The sequence below is a fragment of the Equus quagga genome, chromosome 8 (assembly GCF_021613505.1).
Source record: "Equus quagga isolate Etosha38 chromosome 8, UCLA_HA_Equagga_1.0, whole genome shotgun sequence".
Classification (NCBI taxonomy): Eukaryota; Metazoa; Chordata; class Mammalia; order Perissodactyla; family Equidae; genus Equus; species Equus quagga.
In genome coordinates this window covers 185,179-210,411 of record NC_060274.1, presented here as the reverse complement: position 1 = coordinate 210,411, position 25,233 = coordinate 185,179, and the positions used below count along the sequence as shown (strand labels likewise).

General features: G+C 35.8%; 3 protein-coding genes and 1 pseudogene across 3 annotated transcripts; 3 read left to right on the top strand and 1 right to left on the bottom strand.

Moving 5' to 3' along the window:
• Positions 1-587: 587 nt before the first annotated feature.
• LOC124243767 (olfactory receptor 7A17-like) lies at positions 588-1,556 on the bottom strand. Its single transcript, XM_046669738.1, has one exon. The coding sequence runs from the start codon at positions 1,554-1,556 to the stop codon at positions 588-590; it is 969 nt and encodes a 322-aa protein (XP_046525694.1).
• Positions 1,557-9,879: 8,323 nt separating this feature from the next.
• LOC124243552 (olfactory receptor 5F1-like) lies at positions 9,880-10,839 on the top strand. Its single transcript, XM_046669178.1, is given in 1 exon segment — positions 9,880-10,839. A coding segment is annotated over 1 exon segment (960 nt).
• A 984-nt stretch (positions 10,840-11,823) lies between these two features.
• Positions 11,824-15,745, top strand: LOC124243763 (olfactory receptor 5D18-like; annotated as a pseudogene).
• A 7,834-nt stretch (positions 15,746-23,579) lies between these two features.
• Positions 23,580-24,575, top strand: LOC124243761 (olfactory receptor 2T8-like). Its single transcript, XM_046669734.1, has one exon. The coding sequence runs from the start codon at positions 23,580-23,582 to the stop codon at positions 24,573-24,575; it is 996 nt and encodes a 331-aa protein (XP_046525690.1).
• Positions 24,576-25,233: the final 658 nt, after the last annotated feature.

The window sequence follows — 25,233 nt, the reverse complement described above, 5'->3', positions numbered from 1 at the left end:
CCAGTGACTATCATAGTCATTGTGGACACTGAGCTGAATAAGACAAAAGCCAGGAGACCAGCTACAAAACACAGTAACATATTAAAGACCATGTTATCTGTAAGAGCAGTTAAGGAAGAGAAATAGAAAAGAACGATGGGCCCAACATGAAAAATATGATTTCATATTTTGCTGAAATGAATTACATAAACAGCCTTGGTTGTCATGTATACTGTTTTTTAATGAGTAATACAACTCACGACTAATCTCTCAGGAAAACTAGAGGAAAATTACTTGCATTGTTACATAATTTGAGAAGAAATTATTTTTGGGTAACCCAAGTTCCCCCAAGAAAAAAATGAGAATTTCCAAATATTTATGACTTAAGGTTGGGAAAAACTTTGTGAAAGTAGGAAAATGGACAAAGGGGAGACCTGCCTATACATCAAATACAGCAGAAAGCTTCCAAAAGTGAATTACGTAAATGATATAAAGATTGGAAATCAAAGAAATTGAAATTCCAGGAAATAAAGTGAAAGAACATGTTTAATACCCAGAATCTGATCAAAGAATAGTAATTTCTGCTTCTGAGGCTTTAAGATCTGCAATCATGGGCACTTCTTCAGCCCTAGAACAATTTTCTTTTTGATACATACCATCTGAACGACTCTTTTCAGAGCCCCCTGTATGTCTTTGTTCCTCAGACTGTAGACGAAGGGGTTCAGCATGGGCGTGACCACAGTGTACATCACAGAGGCTGCAGCACTTGAGCGTGAACTGTGGGTAGGAGCAGGGAGAAGGTACACTCCTAGGCTTGAAAAATAATATAAGGAGACAACTGAGAGGTGAGACACACAGGTGGAAAATGCTTTATACTTCCCCTGAGCTGAAGGGATTCCACATATGGAGGAAACTACCTTTGAGTACGAGTAAAGGATACCAGCAAGGGCACCCCCAGCCAGCAGCACTGCTGTAACATACATAACCGTGTCACTGAGAGAATAGTCAGAACAGGCAAGTCGGATCACCTGTTTGATTTCACAGAAAAAGTGGGGGATTTCCAAGTCAGTGCAGAAGGACAGTCGCAACACCATTAAGCTTTCTAACAAGGAATGCAGGGCACTTATGAGCCAAGATATCAGAACTAGAAGTTTACAGAGCTGGGGGCTCATCATGACTGTGTAGGACAAGGGGTGACAGATGGCCAAGAAACGGTCATAGGCCATTACAGCCAGATGGAAATCATCCAACACTGCAAAAAGTATGTAAAAATACATCTGGCTGATGCAGCCTTTGTAAGTTATCACTTTGCTCTGCGTCTGTATATTCACTAGCATCTTTGGGATGGTGGTGGAGGTGAAACAGATGTCTACAAAGGACAAATTGGAGAGGAAGAAGTACATGGGTGTGTGGAGGTGGGAGTCTGAGACAGTGACCAGGATGATGAGCAGGTTTCCCAATATCGTTGCAAGGTACATGAAGATGAAAAGCCCAAATATGAGGGGCTCCAGTTCTTGTTCCTTTGATAATCCCAGAAGAAGAAATTCTGAATTTTGTGTACCATTGCCTGGTACCATGTAGTAGTGGTTAAGACTAGGAATGAAAAAATGACATGACTAATTTTCACACAAATAGTCATTGCTAACACAGTTCAAATGTTACAACTTGTATATTACAGTTAAGAAATCAATACATATTCTTTGTATGGATCTAATAGATTTTAAGGGATCTCCCCTGACATTTCTGACCAGAAATTCCTGTCTCACTCAGATTTTTCCCCAAGAGGCCATATATTACACAATTTTAAGTAGAAATTCTTTGATGATTTGAAGAATATATGTTGAGTACTGACCATCTTCTAGGCAAAAATGATAGGATTCTGAGAAACAAAAGCCCAAAAATATAGTGATGGTGAAAGAATATAAGCAAATAAATATTATATATCATGTCACATGGTGACAGATGCTATGAAGAAAAACAAGTACAGATAATAAAGAGTCAGTAGAGCTGTTAGTTTTCCCTGGTAATTCATGAAAACCTGTGTAAAAGGAAGACAAAGTGGGAGACACAAGGGTGTTTTGGTAAGTGTTTGCCTTGTAGAAGAAAGAGACAGAGAAAAGACCCTGAGACAGGAGCAATACTCTTGTCTCGGGTATTCAACATTCAAAATGGAGCCAGAGTGGTGAGGGGAATGAGCAGAAGGAGAGGGATGAGAGACAGTGTCCGAGGATGTTGAGAAATGAGATGGCCTTCTAGCTGCACCTGAAGCTTCAAGACACAGGGAGTCACTCATTTACATTGTTCCTTGCACTTCATTGATTTTGTTTCTAAGGAATCCTCTGAATAGAAATAATCCCTTCATTTCTGTCTGCTGGCTAACATTGTGGCATCTGTTATCTTAGAGTCACATTTTGGAGCATATGGGCTAGATACCACTGCCCTAAGAACTGCTCTTGTCCCACAAAATACACAGGCACACACACGCAGTGCACAATGACCTCCTGGAGACATGAGACTAGCAGGTTCTTCTCACTCCAGCCACAATAATTCGGAAATAAATGATACAAGGAAGCTGTCAACATTAGGTTATTTTTACCCTAAAGAATGTAGAAATAGTACCCAAATTCCAGTTAGTAAGCCTCAAATGAATATGTATTTATGTATTCATGTATTAGCCTCCATATTCATATGACTATTTTGTGCCCTGTATTTAAAGAAACACAAAAAGCACTTCCAAAACAGAGAGAGGATCATTTAGATATGAGTGGGATAAAGGACCTAAAATGCTCATGTGGTCCCTGAGAGGTTGTGATGAGGAGAAACCTTCCTTGGTTCTGGCAGCATTCCAACCACACGTATATTCCTTTGAAGCCCAGAATAATTAACATAGCAGAAAAAAACACAATTTATTCTTAGGAAAAAGGAAAGATACCTTACAACATTAAGACGCTTTGTGCATCCTGCTATAAAAATGAGGAAAAGGAATAAACCCTTAATTTACAACAGAAAATATACAATGTGCAATGATAGTGGGAGATTTTTAAAGATTAAATGGTAAAAACACTTTGTAAATGACATTAAATGCAAAACATTGGAATCATAAAATGGAGATTTGACTTTTGGATCTACCACATATTAGCTGTTTGTCCATGAGAGTACTTGAACCATTCTGAATGTTAATATTCTCACTCAAAAAGTAGGGATAGTGGTATCCATTGCCTGGAAATTGTCAACAGATTTAGTCAATACATGTGAAATGCTTAGCAAAGTTAATGATTGTTAGTTAATGAAGGAATATCACTAGTGAGCAGCTGAAGATAAATTTTTTCTTCTACCTCTGCAATGTCTGTTACTTACCGACTTTTAAGTAATTAACTAATTTTAAAGTAAATCTGATTAGCATAACTTTTTGCATATTAAGTACATTTTTTATGTAAATCCCCAGCATGTCAGAGAATACTGTGAAATGCATGTCTCAAGAACTGCTGTTGCAATGTAATATCTATTTCTTTGGTATGAGATTCATAACAAATACAGAACATGGTCAAATACACCCCATCTTGTGCACTTTAAAAAATTTCCCTCAGTTCACTGCACAGTTTTCCAAACCTAATTGTCTATTTTACAATGCCTTAGGAGCAAAAGTCCTCTGACAGGTTCTAATTTTACCGGAACCACCATTCCTTTTTTTGTTCTCATCCAACTGGATGCCCTTTCCCATCACTGATTTATAACAATAACCCTTCTATTTCTGAGACCAAATGACATTTCTCTTTTTAACATATTAAATAAATTAATTATAAATTATTTAATCTACGTAGAAAATAACATGACAATCATTCAGCTCTGGCCTAGGTTGCTTTGGCTTTCAGCTGGCCTAAGGTAAATGTTCTCTCCCTTTGTCTCTGAATCCTTCGAGAAGTACCTACTGAGCTCTCACCTGGATGAGGTCTCTGAGAGGAAGATCTGTAAATTCCTTCCTGGATGTTTGATGAAAGAGACTTAAGCTCTGTTCCCAGAAGGAACAGCAGGAAGTAATGAAATATCAGTTGCCTAGTGAGACTTAGGATTCCAAAAGCAGCAACCATGTCGATCCAGCTCAATGCTGCACACAGGAGGCCTGAAGCAGAAGTGACATTTACGGCTCCCTATGTCGGCTAATTACGCACCTTCTCCATTGTTACTCACACCTGTGAGCACATCATTTCCATGTGGGACACTGGTTTGGATACAAAAGAAATTATTCCTGCTGATTCTTTCTTCCCAAGAGACCAGATTAGAAACCATGAATTTCCTTGTCTTCCAGAGGACATTGTGTCTTATCCCAATCTTGAGTTAATGATGTCTCCAAATCTAAGACTAATGAATCTGTTTTGACTAGGTCCTTTGGGCCTCAAAAGTATTGAGTTGTTGCAGTGAACTCTTCCTGATATCAATAGAAAATTTCTATCCACCTCTTCCACAGGGGAAAGATGTGTGTCCCTTTGGTATAAAACTATGAGTACTATAACCTTTGGCTTCATGATGCTTTTAACAAATAAATTAGGAGTTACATACTTTCAACACAAATCACCACCATCTTTAAGTCTTTTCTTTATAAAACTTTGGTTAATTACTAAACAAAGCCATCAAATCATAAGGGAAGAGAGCAAGAGAAGAAGAAATGAACAGAGAACTACTAAAGCACTCAGAAAAAAAGTAATAAAACTGCAATACATACATACTTTGTCAATAGCTAATTTAAGTGTCAATGGACTAGATCCTCCAATCAAAAGACATAGGATAGCTGAATGGACAAAAAAGAAAGACAAATAGATATGCTTCACGCAGGAGACATGCTTCAGACTTAAAGGCATTCATGAACTGAAAGTGAAGGGATGGAAAAGATACTCCATGCAAACTGAAATGAAAAGAAAGCTGGAATTGCAATACTTATATCAGACACAGAGATTTTAAAACAGAATCTGTAACAGGAGACAAAGAGGTACACTACATAATGATTAAGGGGACAATCCAACAAAAGGCTATATCATTTGTAAATATCTGTGTACCCAATGTAGGAGCTCATAAATATATAAAGCAATTACTAAGAGACACAAAAGAGGAAATAGACAGGAACACAACAGTAAGGACTTTACCATTCCACTTACTTGATGGTCTCTTTACTTCGACCTCTTGCTAAAAGCTCTACTCTTTTACTCTTCTCTTCCCATATTTTGTGTTTTTTATATCATAGACAACCTCTTTCTTTTGCACGTCTATCCACTACCCACTTATGGAAATAGATCTTTTTTTAGTACTTTTTCTTTTGACCTTCATAGGTGATTTATCTGCTCCTTTTATTGTTTATTGGCCTTTACCAGAGATTTTATTGCTTTTTTTAAAACGATTTTCTTATTCCTATTTGTGATCTCTTTTCCTCTTAAATGAATTCCTTTAGCATTTCTTGTAAAACTGGTTCCTTGGTGATAAACTCCTTTTGTTTTTCCTTGTCTGGGAAACTATGTCTCCTTCCCTTCTGAATGCTAACTTTGCTGGCTAGAGTATTCTTGGCTGTAGATTTTTTCCTTTCTGCACTTTAAATATATCGTGCTACTCCCTTCTAGCCTGTAAGATTTCTGATGAGAAGTCAGCTGATAACCTTATGAGATTTCCTTTATTTGTAACTTGTTGCCTTTCTCTTGAAGCTTTTAGGATTCTCTCTTTATCTTTAATTGTTGACATTTTAATTATAATGTGTCTTGCTGTGGGCCTCTTTGGGTTTACTTTGTTTGGTGTTCTCTGTGTTTCCTGTATGTGGGTGTCTGTTTCCTTTCTCAGGTTAGGGAAGTTTTCAGCTATTATTTCTTCAAATAGGTTCTCTGCCCCTTTGTCTCTCTCTTCTCTTTCTGGGACACCTATAACACAGATGTTAGTGAGCTTGATATTGTCCCAGAAGTCCTGTAGACTGTCTTCATTCTTTCTAATTCTTTTCTTTTATCTGTTCAGCTTGGGTGATTTCCTACTGATCCATTCTTCTGTATCATCTACTCTGCTATTGAGTCCTTCTAGTGAATTTTTCATTTCCAGTATTGTATTCTTCACTTCTGATTGGTTCTTTTTTATATTTTCCAGTTCTTTGTTTATGTTCTCACTGTGTTCATCCATTCTTCTCCCAAGACAGTAGATGAAAGAAGTCTGACATGAAAGGATATACACCCTATGAGTCTGTATATATCAACATCTAAAAAAAAGCAAAGATAAGCTATAGTGACAAAAGGAGAGCAGTGGTTGCTTGGGTCTAAGGTAAGAAACGACTTGAGTGCATGGGGCATGAGGAAACTTTCTGGAGTAGATCCAGAGTGCTTTATTTCTTGATTGTGGTTGTAGTTACCTGTGTGTATGCATTTGTCAAAACTCATTGAACTCTATATTTTTTCATCAATTCTATTCATATTTCTTATTAATGCAAATTGTTTTAGTTGAATAAATTTTTTCCTTAAAAAATTATTCAACTGAACTCTATGTTTTTAATGGGTGTATTTTATATGTCAATTATAGCTCAAAAAGTTTATTTTAGGTTACTTCCAAGTCTTGGCTATTGTGAATAATGCTGCAATGAACATAGCAGCTCATACATATTTTCAAATTTGTGTTTTCATGTTCTTTGGGTAAATATTGATGTACACCCGAGACTTACATCATGATGTAAACCAATGTGACTTCAATAAAATAAAATTTTATAACAATTTATTTTAAAAATTATTTTCTATTGCCTTTAAGACAATGATTCTCAGTGGGACCACTATTAATGCCTTGTGTGGGGATTTGACACCCCCAGATAATAGCGTTCTTCATGCTCATGTCAATACGTGCCACCAACATCCCATGTTCCCTCAAACAAACTGCCTCCACAAATTTTCAGGTTATCTCCTGGTCCCTTCCCTTTCTTAATGATTATCACTGTTTTACAATTCCTTTCTTTTTTGTGTAAATGTTTGATCCACTTGGCATTTACGTACAAGGATTGAGGTTTTTTAAAATTTTCTTTTACACATAGGCTAATTTTCACAAACAATATGTTGAACAAAACATTATTTTCCTTCACTAATGTGAACAAGCTCAAACTTATATTCAAATTTCTCTTTTCACCACACATTTGTGGAAGTCATCTAGAGTTACTTTATTCGGTCACCTAGATTGTCATTCTCTTCTTCTTTTCCCCCAAGGTTTGTCAGCCTTTCATGCCCTCTGCACATATTCACTACGCTCCTGAAATGACTCAATCTCAGTATCTGCCACCTTGTTTTGCAAACACACTTCTAAATGTCTTTTGAGTTATTTGCTGTAAAGAGATTTTATGCCTGTGTTGTTTTTTGTTTTGCTTGTTTTGTCGCTCTATTATTATAAAGGAAGGCTTTTAAATGCTGATATAGTGTGTACTTTGTATGCTGGAGAATATGATATTCTGACCATGCTTGTAGTGGCTGAAATACTGAGGGATGCAATTCTGCGATCATAAATGAAATGGGAATACCATGGGCAGTGGTAGCTAATGCAGCCATTTCTAAGGCTATTCTTTTTGTCCCTGTGTAGACATTTCTGCTGCTTCCCACACTTTGTTCTTCTTCTAGTCCCAAGGGGAGAGTACTTTAATTCTCACCAAAGAAACATCCTCAGAGAATCTTTGTGGATGTCCCAAGTTAGAGGGCAGATCTCCAAGGCTCCAGACTGATGAAATCACAGTAATTCCCACAAAAGGGATTTCAGACCATGTCTTTCCTGGCATCCTGCAAACAGGGGGGAAAAAGTGAGGTAAAAAACAAACAAACCCAGGGGATTTGGTGCTATCTGTAGCATACATGGCGTAGGACAGCCAACGACATAGCAGTGAGGAGAGTTTTTAGCTTATTTCTTTTGTGATCCAATTGCATGCAGGATGCTCCAATGCATGATATTTTGAAAAGGTCAGTTTAAAGAAAATTTAACTACCAGTATTCCATTACTAAGAAATAACCAAACAGAATATAGGCTGTGAGTATATCTAGGGGGATATAATCCATGTTATTTATCACTGTCTAGAAAGTAGTGAAGTTATATAACAGTACTTTTATAATTTGGGGTGTTTTTGTAATCAGAGGAAATATACTTCTTCTGGCATTTCTTTGGCATCTAAGAGGAGTAATAACGGCTTATAAATTGAAAACAATAAATATATAAAAATCACAGGTAAGTTCTTTTTGTATTTAAATGTTGTTTTAGTTTTATAAAAGTATTAATTAATTTAAAATTAATTTTCTCTAACTTCCAGTTCCCTCCCAGCTGAAGAGTGTAGAACTTCATTTTTGCTAAAGGCAGAATTAGACAGCTGTGATATATTTTAGGAAAAGAAAGAAGATTTTCTCCTTGAGATGATGTTGGTTTGATTCTGTTGCCAAAGTTCTACTGTTATTCTTTTCAAATTGTTATTTTTTCCTACTAATATGAAGAGAAAATTAGCCGTGCAATATTGTTTTTATTATAGCAATATAGATACCTTAGACCCTTGGTAGTAAATTAGTAAAATAAACGGCAATATTTTTCTAATGGAACCAGAAAAATTAAAATCATAAAATATATTAAAAATTATTCCAAATACTTTCAGCTGAACCATTTTCTTGTTATAAATTCTATGTACTTGCTAATCATAATATTTTTCAAAATATTTTGAATAGTTATATACCCTGCAGAAAGTACAATATATTTTTGTTATTCAGAGTAAAATGGCAAGAAACTAACCCTGGTCTTTTTAGGGGATTTCTACCTACAGTTTGATGTAGTGGGACAAATAAATGTCTCCTGACAATACTAACTTGACGCTTTTTCCATATGTAACCGATAATTTCTATGATATGTATCTTGGAAAATTCTCTACTGTATCAACAGTGCACTATGCAGACCATTAATGTTGTGACATAAAACATATATATATTTTTTAATAGAGTTTTATGGTTCAAAAACTCCATAAGGGCTTAACACAGAAATCCATGGACATGGACTCGGTTACCTCCACATTTCACTAAACTTATTTTTTCATTGTAATATAGGAAATATCAAGTCTTTACTGCAGGGAATTTTGAAAAATAGTAAAAAAGTATGTATTTTATGTATACAAGAAAGTTTTTTAGTATGTGTAGTAAGAAGTTTTTTTCTGCTATACTTTATCCTCTAGATACTTTGGCACTAAAGCATGTGTATACATGAATATATTCATTGGAAATCTATCTTTCTTTCTTTAAAGATGAGATTTTTGACTTTTATTGTGGTAGGAACACAACATAACCATAGTTAGCAATACTGCATTGCACATTTAAAGATTTGGAAAGTGGGTAGATCTCATGTTTTATTCTTATACAACAAGTAAGACATGAAAATGACATTACTGTCCATTGATAGACAAATAAATTTCTGACACTTCTAAAGATTTATTTATTTGACTACTACTAACAAATGTAGGAAAACAGGTGGATGCAATAAGTCTAAAAACATACAAATCAAAGATTAGGAATGTTAAAAATATTTATTAAAAAATATCTTCCATATAAATTTTGAATCCTATTCTGTTTGTTTTCTGGAGATAGGGTACCAGTACTCTATCCAGTACTTAGTACCAATCTCTCACCAAACCCTAACTGACGGAGTAAATCAGAGATCTGGGGGATAAAATTGAAGGCAACACATTATCTTGACACGGCAACTAGCATGGCCTGGAATCTCCATTCTGGGTGGCACCCCATCCTCCCCCATGATCTACTCGCCTCTGATCTGCACTGCCTGTAGATACATTTACAATCCTCTCATGTCTAGGATGTGAATTCTATTCTTGCTCATCTACTGTATACTGGGCGTCATTGGTTCATTCCAGATCAGAGAAGATGAGATATGGATGCAATAAACCGAACAACTGTGACAGAGTTCATTTTTCTTGGGTTTTCTGGTGTTCTCTCTCTGCGCCTCACTTTGTTTGTGATGTTTCTCGCTGTCTATCTGCTCTCCCTCATGGGAAACACCCTCATCATTTTCATTGTTGTGATGGATTCCACACTCCAAACACCCATGCGCATTTTCTTAGGAAATTTGTCCTTCCTGGAGATCTGGCACACCACAGTCACAGTGCTTAACTTGTTGGCCACCTGCCTCTCACAGGTTGTCACCATCTCTGTTGCTGGTTGCATAACTTAGTACTACTTCTTTTTCTCTGTGGGAGCTACAGAGTGCATTCTGCTGGCAGTGATGGCCTATGACCGGTACCTGGCCATTTGCAGTCCTCTACACTGCTCGCTCCTCATGAGTATTCGAGTGTGCCTGTGGTTTTCAGCTGGATCTTGGATTGGGGCCTTCATTGCCCCTATCTTATCTACCATAGTCATTTCTCATCAAAACTTTTGTGGCCCTCAGAAGATCAACCATTTCTTTTGTGACTCAGATCCCGTTTATAAACTCTCCTGCTCAGATACATATCTGGCAGAGTCCTTGAGCTACACATGTAGCTCTATCGTGATTCTAAGTTCTTTCCTTCTCACCATGTCGTCCTACGTCCACGTTGTGGTCACAATAACGAGACTGTCTTCCCGGGAGGCTTGGAAGAAAACTTTCTCCACCTGCACCTCCCACCTCACTGTGGTCGCCATCTATTACGGCACCATTATCTTTGCCTATGTCCGTCCTCCAGCCAAGTACAACTTCACCATTGGTAAAGTGGTCTCAGTGTTCTACTGTGTGGTCACCCCACTGGTGAACCCTCTCATATACACCCTGAGAAACAAAGATGTGAAGAAAGCATTTAGGAAGGTTCTAGCACAAAAGAGATGGCTGTTGACCAGAAACATGCGGGAGATTTGAGAGATTAACAAAAATGAACAATTTTAGATGGATTCCCCAACCACATTTGAAAATGGTAAGTATTGAAAAACATTTTGTGAAATTGATACCACCTATTATGGACATTTCCTTCACTTTACATTTTGTTTTGAACACTATTGAAATAGTTACCCTATAATTGCTGTATTTAAGAATGCTTTAGATTAATGCCATAGTGATAGAGAGATAAATAAAGGTCCTTGTCCGCAAGGCATTCACAATAGGAAAATAGGTTGTTTTAGTCTCATATAATATTCATATGTTATTCATATAATTACTCATATAACAATTATTATAGAATAGAATATTCCAGTTGAATGTTTTCACAATTTATACCCTAACAGTAACCATTGGCCAAAAATTGTCTCAGTTAAATGAAGAAGTATTAAAATTCCATCTGGTAGATAGACTGATATAAACTTAGCACTCTGTGATTAAAATGATTTAAAAATGATTAAAAATCATTTATTAAACACATACGATGAGTCAGTACTCTTCTTAAGCATTGACGCAAAATATAGACATAGTTAGAAAACTGTGTTAGGTAATAGTAGGAACATATTAAATAATTAAGATTTTCCTGAATAATATAAATGGATTTCAAAACATTAACATCTGTAACAAGGTTAGTAATTGGAAGGGAGGAAAAAAGGAAAACAGAACTGGACAGTATAAAAATGGGCTAACATGGAAAAACATATATCAACTCTCTTAGATCCTTATGTAATATTCAAATAGGCAATTATTTCAGCATAAACAAATTCAATTCAGAGTGAGAGAAGAAAAGGGATGGACAACTTTTCCATTATTATGTATGACCCACTATGGGAATGAAGATGTTTTACAATTTTCAGTTACTTCAGGACAGTTAAAAATCTGTGGGGATGGCAAGGGTGATGGAAGAAGTGGCTTTCATCAAAGCTTCTCAGGAGGAGTGTTCTCTCCTAAAATCTCCCTATTCAAAGTATGGTTGGTGGACAGCAGCATCAGAATGATCTGGGAGGAGGTTAGAACGAGAATGGGCATTGCTCCAGGATCCTCAGTTGATCGGTGTTCAGATTAAGTCATGAGAAGTACTATTTCAGCCAGTCAAGATTTTAAAGAGTCTATTTTTAATGACAAACTATTAAAAGAAAATCAAGAGTCTGTTGCACATGCCAATATTTGAAATTTTTCTTAGTTTAAATTATGACCTGTCATTGTCTGGTATAGTTTAAAATTATAATATCTTTTTCTGAATGTCTGATTAGTTTTCATTTTAAAGCAGTACATATTTATGGAAACTCCTGTCAAAATTACATTTATATGTAAATATAAAACTTACGCCATACATAAACATTTTACTGACTCTTCCTTTTCTACCAGAATGTCAAAAGCTACATACAAACTCTCACAATAATAGTGAAACATTCTGTATCAGCACATGGCTAAATCTGTACGCCATCCCACTGGAGGCGAGTGAAAAATCCTTCTACCCACTTAGGTTCTGCGGGTGAGTCTAAGTATTAAAGTGACATAACAAGATTAACAGGAGAAAAGCATATAGACTTTATTCAGTATTTTTATGTGCATATAGACTTCATTCGGTATTTTTATGTGCATATAGGAATCTTCAAAAGAAAAATGGGGACCCAAAAAAGCTGTTAGGCCCAAAACCTTGTAGATATTTTTAAACAAAGAATGAAAAATTATGGGGACGTGCCAAGACAAGCGGGCTTAGGTTGGGGCAGTAAATTTGGGACATTCACTAGGAAATATACAGAGGAAAGTAAAGGAAGGTTAGTTATTTTAGTAGGTTTTGTTGTAAGGTTCACTTCAGCATCAGTGCTGGGTCTCCAGTGATACGAATGTCCTTTTCTTCCTGGCACAGGCAGGGCACCTTCCTCATGGGAAATATTACTACCTGATTTTAGGAACAGAAGGGAAAGTCAGGGATTCCTTCCTGCATCTGCTCTTTCTTGAGTGTCTTCAGCTCAAAATAACCAATATGCCAAAGTGGCATATTTTGGGGTGGCATGCTCATAAACTCTTTATGAGCGAAGACAGATTTCCTTATCCTACAAATATTAGTAATATTTCCAAAATCCATTCCTTGAGAAAATGTATATCTAAGTTTTCTTCCCTTTGTCATTCCACTTATGCATTTAGTTTATTAGTTCCTTTTCTTTTCTGGCCAAATGAGGAGCTGTGTGTGGTTTTGCGTAGTTTATACAGGAAAGAGAGGGTCACTCACTCCTACTGCAATTTAAAGGCACACAAAAGAAGCTCCACTATGTCACTCACTCATTTTCATACTAATGTCTTATTTTTGTAAATTATTAGATCTTACTTTCAAAAAATACAATAAAGGTGATTTCACTGGAAAGGGACAAACTCAGTAATCATAATAAGTATCACACTTCTTTTAGACAGGCTGCATTAAAGCAGATTATCATGGGCTCTTAGAGTCTATGCTGCTGGAGGTCTTCATAAAATAAAGTAAAATGGCATCAAAGAAAATGAAAATGTGAGTGTACAAAAATCCCCTTCTAGAAAAATTCAGAGTGAAAGTAAAATAATATTTAGTTTTACTTTATAATAAAACTAGAAGAGTATTTGAAGAAATTTCACAGAAGGAGACTAGAAATATTTATAAGGAGGGTAACATTTACTTACAGCTGTTTTCTAATCTTAACAATAATTTATACATATTTTTATCAACTGTTCCTGATTAAGAAAATTATTTGTAAAACTTGTCTGTTCCCTTTTCTGTGGTGTAAATTTTCTAAAATGAATGTTACAATTTATATTTTGGGTAACAACCTTGTACTCATGTGTCCCTTTGAAATACTACAGTACTGAATTTCCAAGTAAAATATCTATGTGCCTCACTTATTATTTCTTTGTGAAGGAAGCCTGAATTTTGGGCATTTTTACGTGGAAAACTGAGCTTAGTATTATTCCACCATCTTTATTGGAAAAAATCCCACAGCTATCTTGTATAATGGTCTCTAATTATTTAAGGTGGAAAGCCTGGCACCCTAAAATTTTCCTTGTCTTCCCCTACTCCAACATTATTCATAGCCATCCACTACCAGTTCTTAATTTTGCTTCAAATTCTTTTTGACTGCATCAACATATTTTCATTTCCATAGACAATAACGGAATCTGAGCTTTAACTGACCTTGAGGGTATTACGATAAGTGAAACAAGGCAGAGGGAGAAAGTCAAATACCATATGATCTCACACATAAGTAGAAGATAAAAACAATGACAAACAAACACATAGCAACAGAGATTGGATTGGTGGTTACCACAGGGGAAGGGGGGAGGGGCGAGGGCAAAAGGGGTGATTAGGTTCACATGCGTGTGGTGATGGATTGTAACTAGTCTTTAGGCGTCGAACATAATGTAATCTACACAGAAATCAAAATATAATGATGTACACCCAAAATTTATTAGTTTTTGGATGGTGAACATGATGTAATCTACACAGAATTCGAAATATATTACGATGTACATCTGAAAGCTCTATAATGTTATAATCCAATGTTACTGCAACAAAAAAAGAAAAAAATTCTCATATTTTTCACTGTTTATAGGCTGGCATAATCAGTTATCATATTAGGCTTATTTTTTATGAACTTAAAATATTCATGGACAGCTGAAAGTGTTAGGGGAGGATTTTATTTAAAATAACCATAAATCCCTTGATCTCGTATATTTATTTGTAAATATTAAAATTACAGTTGAGAACTAAAAATATTAATTCAATATTTGTATTGTTTTTGCTTAAAATTTAAAAATACTTATCATATTTTAGTAGTCTAACATTTATCATATCTTGCATAAAAATACATGGAGAAATTCTGAAAGAGATATTTTGCTTCATCTTCCAGTTTTGGTAAAGGATAGTTAACCAAGCTTCTTTTATCCTCACTCTCCTTAATATTTTTGTTTTCAGGATTGATTCAGATTTGAACAAACAGAGGCCATGTTACTGTCAGAGAAATAAAAATGGGCCCATGTTCACTTTGTTGGGCTTCTCAGACACCCAGAACTGAAAATCCCCCTCTGCTTGATTTTTCTGGCCACCTACAGTGTCACTGTTGTAGGGAACATTGGGATGATTGTAATAATCAAAATTAACCCCAAACTACATGCCCCCATGTACTTTTTCCTCAGCCACCTCTCTGTGGATTTCTGCTGTTCCTCCATCATTGCTCCCAAGACCCTGGTGAACCTAGTTGTAGAAGACAGAACCATTTCATTTATAGGATGTGTAGCACAATTCTTTTTCTTTTGTGTCTTTGTCATAACTTAATCCTTTTTATTAGCTGTGATGCTCTATGATCTGTTTGTGGCCATTTGCAACCCTCTGCTCTACACAATTGCCACATCCCAGAAACTCTGTGTCATGCTAGTTGTCAGATCATATGTGTGGGGAATAACATTTCCTTGATACTCACATGTTTTGCTATAAAATTATCATTTTTGGGCTTCAACACAATCAATCACTTCTGTGAGTTCTCATTGCTGTCCCTCTCTTGCTCTGATACTTATGTCAACCAGTGGCTGCTTTTCACTTTTGCCACTTTTAATAGGTCAGCACACTGCTTATCATTCTCATGCCTCATGTATTTATCATCCTCAAGATGCATTCAGCCAGTGGGCACTGCAAAGCCTTTTCCACCTGTGCCTCCCACCTGAACGCCATCACCATCTTCCACAGCACCATCCTCTTCCTCTACTGTGTGTCCAACTCCCAAAACACCAGGCACACAAAGTGGCCTCTGTGTTTTACACAGTGATGATCCCCATGTTGAATCCTCTGATCTACAGTCTGAGAAATAATGAAGTCAAGGATACAGTCAGCAAACTGGTGGACACTAAAATCTTTTCTTATTGAGCATATTATTTTAGTGGAGTTTGTCCTTGACACGTAAATAAACTCTGTCCATAAAGGTTGATTTTAAAGATATGTTTAAAATTAATGAAGAGTTAATGTTGTGCAATGGAAAGGACATGGATTTTAGTTCAAAGAGACAAAACATCGCTGTTTCTATCACTGGAAAAAAAAAGTCATCTCTCTAATCTTTAATTTTCCATGTAAAAAATTGAGATAACATAAACTAGCTCCTAATTGTATTGTGAAAATTAAAAGACTCTATAGTTAACATGTGTAATACCTTGTACAGTTTCAATAAACATTAATTTTATCTTTCTTATAACATACTTAGACTAGGATTTCAATAAAAAACATGAATTTCTCCTAAAAAGTATAAACAAGACATAATATTCATCCTTCAAGGAATGCAAATTCCAGTGTTGACAGTAGGGTTGTTAAAAAACTGACTATTGTGTAAGGTAGAAAATAATATCATAGAGGGTTTGAGAAAAAATAATGTTCAAATCCACTTGGGCATTTCAGGGACGTCTTTCATAAAGTAAGTATTGTTTAAACTTGTCATTGGATAACAGGATGGACAGAATTTTAGGGACACATTTCAAAAAGGAGTTTCATTCAGGAGACAAAAGCATGAGAATATCAGGGAGGCCAGAATGTAATACCAAGTCAAAGACCCAACAAATTTTTTATTGAGCTAATATTGTATAAGGTGTGTGTGTGTGTTTGCGCATATGTGTGTTGCGTATACAGGCTACTTGGCATGAATGGAAAGTTGGTAAGACATGGTCTATATTCTGAGTGTGTTTTCAAAGGAACTCCAGTGTGGCAGGATGAAAAGCAGGCTTCAACAGAAGCTGAGAAATAGATTGGATCTCAGAAAATCTTATATGCAAAAAGTAAGCATGATGGGTGTCTACGCCACCTGTACTTCATGCTATCATTCTGCCTATGAAGACGTGAAAAGTATGACTAATTCTTTACAATGTTTTTCTGAACATGAGCATAATCTTTGAGTCCTTTTCAACAGAACTTCCACCTATAAACAAAGGTTTGGAGTTGCATTAAGTGTTGAAAACTAATTGCCTATATAACCTCATTCAAAATAAAATAAAAACAGGGCAATCATTCGCATCAAGACCTATTTAATCTTGCAAATTAAATATATCAGATCTTTCTAACAGGAACTCCAAATTGTAATGGAAGAGGCGAAACTCTCCCTGTTTGCTGATGACATGATTCTATATACAGAAAACCCTAAAAAATCCACCAGAAAACTATTAGAAATAATCAACAACTACAGCAAAGTTGTAGCGTACAAAATCAACTTAGAAAAATTAGCTGCATTTCTAGACACTAATAACACAGTGGAAGACAGAGAAGTCAAGAATGCAATCCCATTTACAAGCACAACAAAAAAATTAAATATCTAAGAATAAACTTAACCAAGGAGGTGAAAGATCTGTACACTGAAAACTATAAAACGTGCTTGAAACAAATCAGATAAGATGTAAAAAAGAGAGATATTCCATGCTCATGTTTTGAAAGACCATAGTTAGAAAGGCCATATTACCTAAAGCAATCTACGCATTTAATACAATCCCAATCAGAATCCCAATGACATTCTTCACAGAAATAGAACAAAGAGTCCTAAAATTTATATTGAACAACAAATGACCCCAAAAAGCCAAAGCAATCTGGAAGAAAAAGGACAAATCTGGAGTTGTCACAATCCCTGACTTCATAATATGCTACAAAGCTATAGTAATCAAAACAGCAGACACAGAGATCAATGTAACAGAATTGAAATCCCAGAAATGAAACCACACTTCTATGGACAGCTAATCTTTGAAGGCGCCAAGAACATACAATGGAGAAAGGAAAGACTCTTCAATAAATGGTTTCAGTCTCATTTACTTGTAATTGGTCTATTCAGATTCTCTATTTGTTCTTGATTCAATTTTAGGAGGTTGCATAGTTCTAAGACTTAAACCACTTCTTCTATGTTATCCAATTTGTTGACGTATAGCTTTTCATAGCAGTCTTTTATAATCCTTTGTATTTCTGGGGATTCATTGTAATTTTTTTCTCTTTCATTTATGATAGTATTTATTTGAGGCTTCTCTTCTTTAGTGAGTCTAGCTAAGGATTTGTCAATTTTGTTTATCTTTACGAAGAAAAAGCTCTTAGTTTTATTGATCCTTTCTATTGTCTTTTTACTCTATTTCATTAATTTGTGATCTGATTTTGTTTCCTTCCTTCTACTGACTTTGGGCTTTGTTTTCTCTGCTTCTTATACTTCTTTTAGGTACAGTGTTAGATTGTTTATTTGATATTATTCTTATTTGTTTAGGCAGGCATATATTGCTATATACTTCCCTCTTAGGACTGCTTTAGCTGCATCTCATAAGTTTTGATATGTTGTGTTTTCATTTCCATTTGTCTCGAGCGATCTTTTGATTTATCCTTTCATTTTTTCATTGATCCAATAGCTGCTCAATAGGATGTTGTTTAGTCTCCATATATTTGTGAATTTTCCAAAAAGCTATTCCTGTAAGAACAGGAACAAGATAAAGATAACCACTAACAATACTCCTATTAAACATGGTATTGGAAGTCCTAGCCACAGAAATTAGGAAAGAAAAAGCAATAGAAGTCATCCAAATTAGAAAGGAAGAAGTAAAACTGTAACTATTTGTAGATGACATGCTTCTATATATTGAAAACCCTAAGAATCAACCAAAAGTTATTAGCAATAATTAAAAAATACTATAAACTTTCAGGGCACAAAACCAACATAGAAAAATCAATTGCATTCTATACACTAAGAACAAACTAGCAGAAAGAGAAATCAAGAATGCAATGCTCTTCACAATCATGACAAAAAGAATAAAATACCTAGGAATGAATTTAACTAAGGAGGTGAAAGACCTATACACTGAGAACTGTTAGACATTATTGAAAGGAATTGATGAAGAAATAAAGAAATGGAAGTATATTCTGCGCTCATAGATTGGAAGAATAAACACAGTTAAAATGGCCATATTATGTGCTAAGGGCACTCCACAATGAACTTCCTGCATGTCCAAATCTATCTCAGAGTCTAGGTCCCAGGAATCACCAAGCGTGACCCAGAGGAGTGAGGAAGGCAAGAGCAGAGTAGTATTTATTTCCCTTGCTTCCTGCCTTTGGCTCTGCACTCTGGCCAGGTAGGAGCACTTGGTGGCAGCCTTATCTTTTCCACACAGTCTGCCTATGTGAAATCTAGAATCTACTCCATCCCCATGAGCCTTTAAGAGGAGGGGTCATCAAAACTTCCTGTTCTTGCTAAAATGGGAGTGTGGTACAACTTCTCTTTGGTTTCCTTCAAGTATGCCCACCTATTTATAAATAGTCTTAATCTCAATTTAGACCCCCAGGTTCACTGCAATCTCAGTTTCCTGATGGAGTTCTGAGTGGTATGCTCGTTTCTCCTCTGACGTTGTTCTTGTCTGATCTTTATTCTCAGGCCTCCTGGGAGCCCACACAGTGTTGGATGTACGTTGTACAAAATCTACTTCCCCACCTGACAGTGGCAACACTGTGGTACTAGAGCATCATTTTGACAGATCTGTCACCTCAGGCACAGCAATCTTCAGGACGGGAAAGATGAAGGTTTATTGAAAATGATTATTACACTCTTTCTGAAGGTCTTACTCAAAGGCTGCCATACTACCAGTCCCCTTCTAAACAAACACACTGCCAGTTATTACAGCTTGTCTGGATTAAGCAATTACACTAGCTCGCTTTTGAACAAAGGCAGCTTTTCCCATCAACTATTCCATGAGAGAGGTAGTTTTTAAAAATTTTACAGATGTGGAAAGTGCTAATTATATTTACTCTTAGACAAGCCAAATTAACAAGAGTGGTAAAAAAGGAGCCAAGAACCAAGATTTGCCTGGAAACCTAAAATATAAATCACAATGAAATAATTATTAAAGTGAACCCAAATAGAATCAAACTGCAAAGTGCTTGGCACAATTAATGCAACCTCCTGTGACTTGTTGTTATTATCATGGATTTTATTATATAGATACAAACAAATACATAAAATAAAATAAAATTATATTACATTGTTATAAACAAACTGAAATTTATAACATACAGCGATTCTATCAAATTAAGTTCAAAAAAGAAAAGAAAATTAGCTGAATTCTACCATGAGTTTCATCAGTTTAATTACAACCTTTGACATATCTTGTCATTCAATAACATACTCTTTAATCTTCCCTCCTTATCAAAGTGCAAACAAGTGATGCTGGAATCATTAATTCACACCCTCATGTATTTTTAAAACATCAAATCTTTCCAAGGACATTTATTTACATTTTACTTTTCTTTGTAATCGATTTTCTTATTTTAATGAATCACAGCTTTATTAAAGGATGTCGGGAATTATAATGAAGCTCTGGGAATCTAAAACTCCTGAAAATAAACATCTCTGACATCCAAAGAGTCAGACTTAGGCAGCTCTGGCATATTAATAAGATAGGATTTTTAGCATAAGATGGCAATAGGCCACACCCCTTAAGAGGTCACTCTAGAGACTGATATGAGTGAGCTTGATGCTGCCCCTGGCTAGAGGAGCCTTCATCCACCCAGAGAGAGGCCTTGTCCTCATGCTGCTCAGAGGCAATGCTGATCCAGCCTGTTGGGGGTCATCATTGCTATCTTATGTGAGTCATGCTAAACTCTTAATATTTACTAATTTGCTTATGAATTTTATACCCCAGAAAAATCCATAGTAATACCGTTTTTCTATATAGTTTTACAAATAAAATCCACTCATTATCTATCTTACAATTTGACGAACTAAAATTCTTGTAATAATCTGTCAAATAAAAGATTTGGCTGTTAGTTTTTGAGTTTTTATGGAGCAGATTGATTAATCACCCCAGTATACTTGGGAAAAAGACTTATAGATTTAATGTTAACTGAGGGAAACAGGGAATCAGAAAAATAGAGAAGGAAACTTATAGGCAGTTTTATAAGTATTCTGGTTACTCTCTGAGAAAAAGGAAAGGATATATTTGTATCTTTTAGAAGCATTGCAAAAGAGGTGATTTTGTGATTTAAACTAAAGATATCAAAATTTTAGCACCATTCTAAGTGAAAGACTGTCAAAACAAGAAAAGGCAAAATCTTTAGCATTCTGAATGCATAGTGAAGAAAGTAAAGACATATTTTTAAAAACATATTAAATTTTCGTATTTCTGCATGAATCCAAATTAAGCTTTCGTTCTTCCATTTAATGTCATTGTAGATATTGTATTTGCAAAATGAGTTAATTCTTCAACTTAGATTTCTCCCACACTGTGTCTATAGTCAATTTTGGTAGAAACTATCCCTTAGATCCTTCTTGTGTAGGTCTACACACATTCTAATCAGAGGCAAATAGTCTCACCTGTGTAATACGAACAGACGCATAGGAACTTTAAATAAATAAACATTATCACATCATAAGAAAATATAATTACCTACTATTCATGTAATTAATTGACATTTAGCTGAGTTTTCCATTAGATAATCTAAATACTATTAGCATGCTGACTAGTCAATTAGATTGATGATGACTGATTATTTTAATACAATGTATTTCACCTAAAAAATGCATAGATATATCACTTATTTCTATTGAAAAGTTAAGAGCTAATGATTTAATACTTGTTAAAATACTTAACCAGAAGTAGAAACTTCCTAATAAGAAAATGTATTTTATAAAATGAAAATTCATGTAAATTGTTATAATTATTCTCAAAAAATATGTAAACCTCTCTTGCATGAGGTAAGCAAAAATTTAGCTCAAAATGCTGCATTTTTTTGCTATGCATATTTACCTTACCAAAGTAGAAAAATATCATGTTATCAAAAATCCCATTAAATTGCTGCTTAAATACACAACTGGAGTGTAAGGAATACAAATGACCATAGATGGAATGAATTAATAAGTAATATGTAGTATATGCATGCAAAGGGATATTATTCAGCCTTAAAGTGGAAAGAAATTCTGACATGTTATGGCATGGATGAACATTGAGAACATTATTTTAAATGACATAAACCAGTCGCAAAAATCAAATACTGTACTATTTCACTTATCTGAGTTTCCTAGAGTAGTCAAATTTATAGAGACAGAAAGTAGAACAAGGGTTGTCAGGGGCTAGGGAGAAAGGGGAATGGGGAGTTATTATTTAATGGGTACAGAGTTTCAGTTTGAGATGAGAAAAGTCCTGGGAATTAGTATTGGTGATGGTTGCACAGATATGTGAATATTCTTAATGCTACTGAACTGACAGTACACTTAAAAATAGGTAAGATGAGAGCAAAAAATAGTTTAAGAAACTTGCCCAACACCTTACATTTACTAAGTTACTTATTGATTTTTAAGCAGGTTTAAAGTTTTAACAATCTTCAACAATAAGAGAGATGGAAATAATGGACAATAATAAGCCTTCAAGTCATAGACATGAGTTAGGAGGGTATTGAGGTCCTTCAGGAAAGTGAAACTAAGGGTTATAATTATGCATATAGCTACTAGGGGTACAGGCTGCTTGTTAGAAATATGTGAGTACGCAGATCACAAAGTCTTGGCAAATGCAAAAAATATTTGAGGAGAAAATGTGTTTCCGCCATGGCTAACTTTGAAACAACCAGCTAAACCCCCAAGTAGAATTCTGCCAGTATGATGATGGTGCTCAAGCAACAGCAATGGAGTTAGGGATAGAGGGAGCCTCTTTCACTGCCCTTCTCCATATTTACTGACATTCAAGGATGGAATGGAGGCATAAAGTCGGGGCAAAGGAAATGACCATAGAAGAGGTGAACTTCTGTCAAGTAGCCCCACTGAATTATACCATATCCTTGAGACTGAATTAGCATCCGCATCGCTACATCCATGACTGTGTTTACTCAACAAGCTAGAACACTTTCAACCCCAGTAGATCAGAGATGAAAATACTTTTAAAGATTTAGATTCCCTTGTGACTGAAGAAGAAATTGTTTTATCTCTGTGGTTGGGTGAAGAACTAAGGAGTTTTATTTTCTCTTTTGTACACAGTAAAGATTGTGTTTCTGTGGCTTTAAAGGAAAACAGTTTCATTACAGAAAGTACTTATTTACAGTTAATGAAAGTTGCCTTAAGTATTATAGTATTGCATTGGGGGGAAATATTCTAAGAAAGTCATTACTGTTTTCACTCTATACTCAGTAAGGTTAAACTAAACGCACTAATAATTCCAAATTAATTTATGTTTCCATCTGCAGACTCAGTTCTTCCAGTTTCTAGACCTGAAAATACAAGTCCTCTTGTTTGGAAAGTAAAACTGCCTTCCTGGATTAATCAACATCGCGGAAAATTATCTGATTTTTGTAGGTTTCAGTAAATTTTAACATGTTAGATATGTGTAACCCTCATTATCAAGAACGTGGCTTTTATATAGTTAAACACATTAATTCAGCCTCTAAGAATATTGACTGTGCATTATGTAAAGCAAGTACTAATATAAATGACAAATTATGTGAGTAATTTCCTTCTGTTCACTTATGTGGGTGTCAGGTAGCACAAAGAAACACCATGTTCTTGTAATTTATCAACAACTTTTGTTCATTATGCTAAGTAATCACTAAGGAAGCTGGGAGATCCTAATTTTGAAAAGCTTGAAAATGAGAAAAAAATTGAAATTAATTTTACACCCAAGTTGAAACATTTGAAAATGTCAAATGAAGGATTTGAAATAGATTTCATCATTTTCACATGTGTACTTAACAATAAACACATAATTCAAATAGAGCATTGTAAATGATGAAAATTCTCTCATCTATTTATCCATTTGCAGTGTTACTCTTCTTCGAAATCCTGGAAAACGGGAACACCACTTCAGGTTTCATTCTCCTAGGACTCTTTAACCACACAGAAGCCCACCCATTTCTCTTTGCAATGGTTCTGACAATTGCCTTTACCTCCCTGCTGGGCAATGCCCTCATGCTTCTCCTGATTCACCAGGAGCCCCACCTCCGCACAGCCATGTACTTCCTGTTGAGCCAACTCTCCCTCATGGACATGATGCTGGTTTCCACCATTGTGCCCAAAATGGCAGCTGACTACTTGACTGGCAAGAAGTCCATCTCCCCTGCTGGGTGTGGGTTGCAGATTTTCTTCTTGCTTACTTTGGGAGGGGGTGAGTGCTTCTTGTTAGCAGCCATGTCCTATGACCGCTACGTGGCTGTTTGCCATCCACTGCAATACCCTGTCCTCATGAGCCCGCAGTTATGCCTGAGAATGACTTTGGGGTCTTGGTTCCTGGGGGCAGCGGATGGGCTCATGCAGGCTGCCACTACCCTGAGCTTCCCATTTTGCAGTGCACATGAGATCGATCATTTCTTCTGCGAGGCCCCCACTGTAGTGCGTTTGGCTTGTGCTGACATATCTGTCTTTGAGTATGTCATGTACATCTGCTGTGTGTTAATGCTCCTGGTCCCCTTATCTCTCATCCTGACCTCCTATAGTCTCATCCTCACAGCTGTTCTCCAGATGCGTTCCAGAGAAGCCCGCAAGAAGGCTTTTGCCACCTGCTCCTCACATTTGGCTGTGGTGGGACTCTTTTATGGAGCTGCCATTTTCACCTACATGAGACCCAAATCCTACAGGTCAGCTAACCACGATAAGGTCGTGTCAGCATTCTACACTATCTTCACCCCTGTGCTGAACCCCCTCATCTACAGTCTGAGGAACAGGGAGGTCAAGGGGGCCCTGAGAAAGTGTATGGGCCAGTGGGCTGCCTTAAGTCATAACTAAGATTATATTGATCTGACCCAAATCTCAAGACTGTACAAAGTGATTGTGCAAGGCGTCCTGGAGAAAAGTTATACATGCATTATATCTACATCTGAATTTCTATTTTACTCTGAAATGCAGACAGACTTCCATACTTTGTGATCATTTACTAAGCTGTCATAAACAAATTGTGGATTGTTAAAAATCTTTGAATCACAAATTTTTGTTAAAATGTTTCTATAGGACAGCTCACAATAAATATTTGTTCGAAGAATGAAATAAATAGTCAAACAATTTGAAGAGTTAATTGTTGATGTTTTCAAGTTGCAGTATAATTTACAAATAGTAGAATGCTCACATCTGAAGAGTATGTTCAACCAGTTTTGACAATATTTGCACTTGTAACCTGTACCCACCAGCAAGAGACACAGATTTCACTGGACCAGAAAGATCCTTCATGCTCTTTTCCAGTGAAATGCCCCAATCAAGATAAACCACTGGCCTGATGTTTATGTTTATTCTTTAGTTAGGCGTAGTTTAGTTTGTCACGTCCATGAAAATGTACAGTAGGTATTTTTTTTTACGTCTTATGTTTTTATCTCCACTTTATCTGTTTTTAAAGATTCTTCTACAATTTTACATTTATCGACAGTGTGCTCTGTTTTCTTGCTAAGTAGCA

Coding starts and splice junctions, on each gene's coding strand:
- LOC124243767 (XM_046669738.1), bottom strand. CDS start 1,556: ATGGTACCAGGCAATGGTACACAAAATTCAGAATTTCTTCTTCTGGGA.
- LOC124243761 (XM_046669734.1), top strand. CDS start 23,580: ATGATGAAAATTCTCTCATCTATTTATCCATTTGCAGTGTTACTCTTC.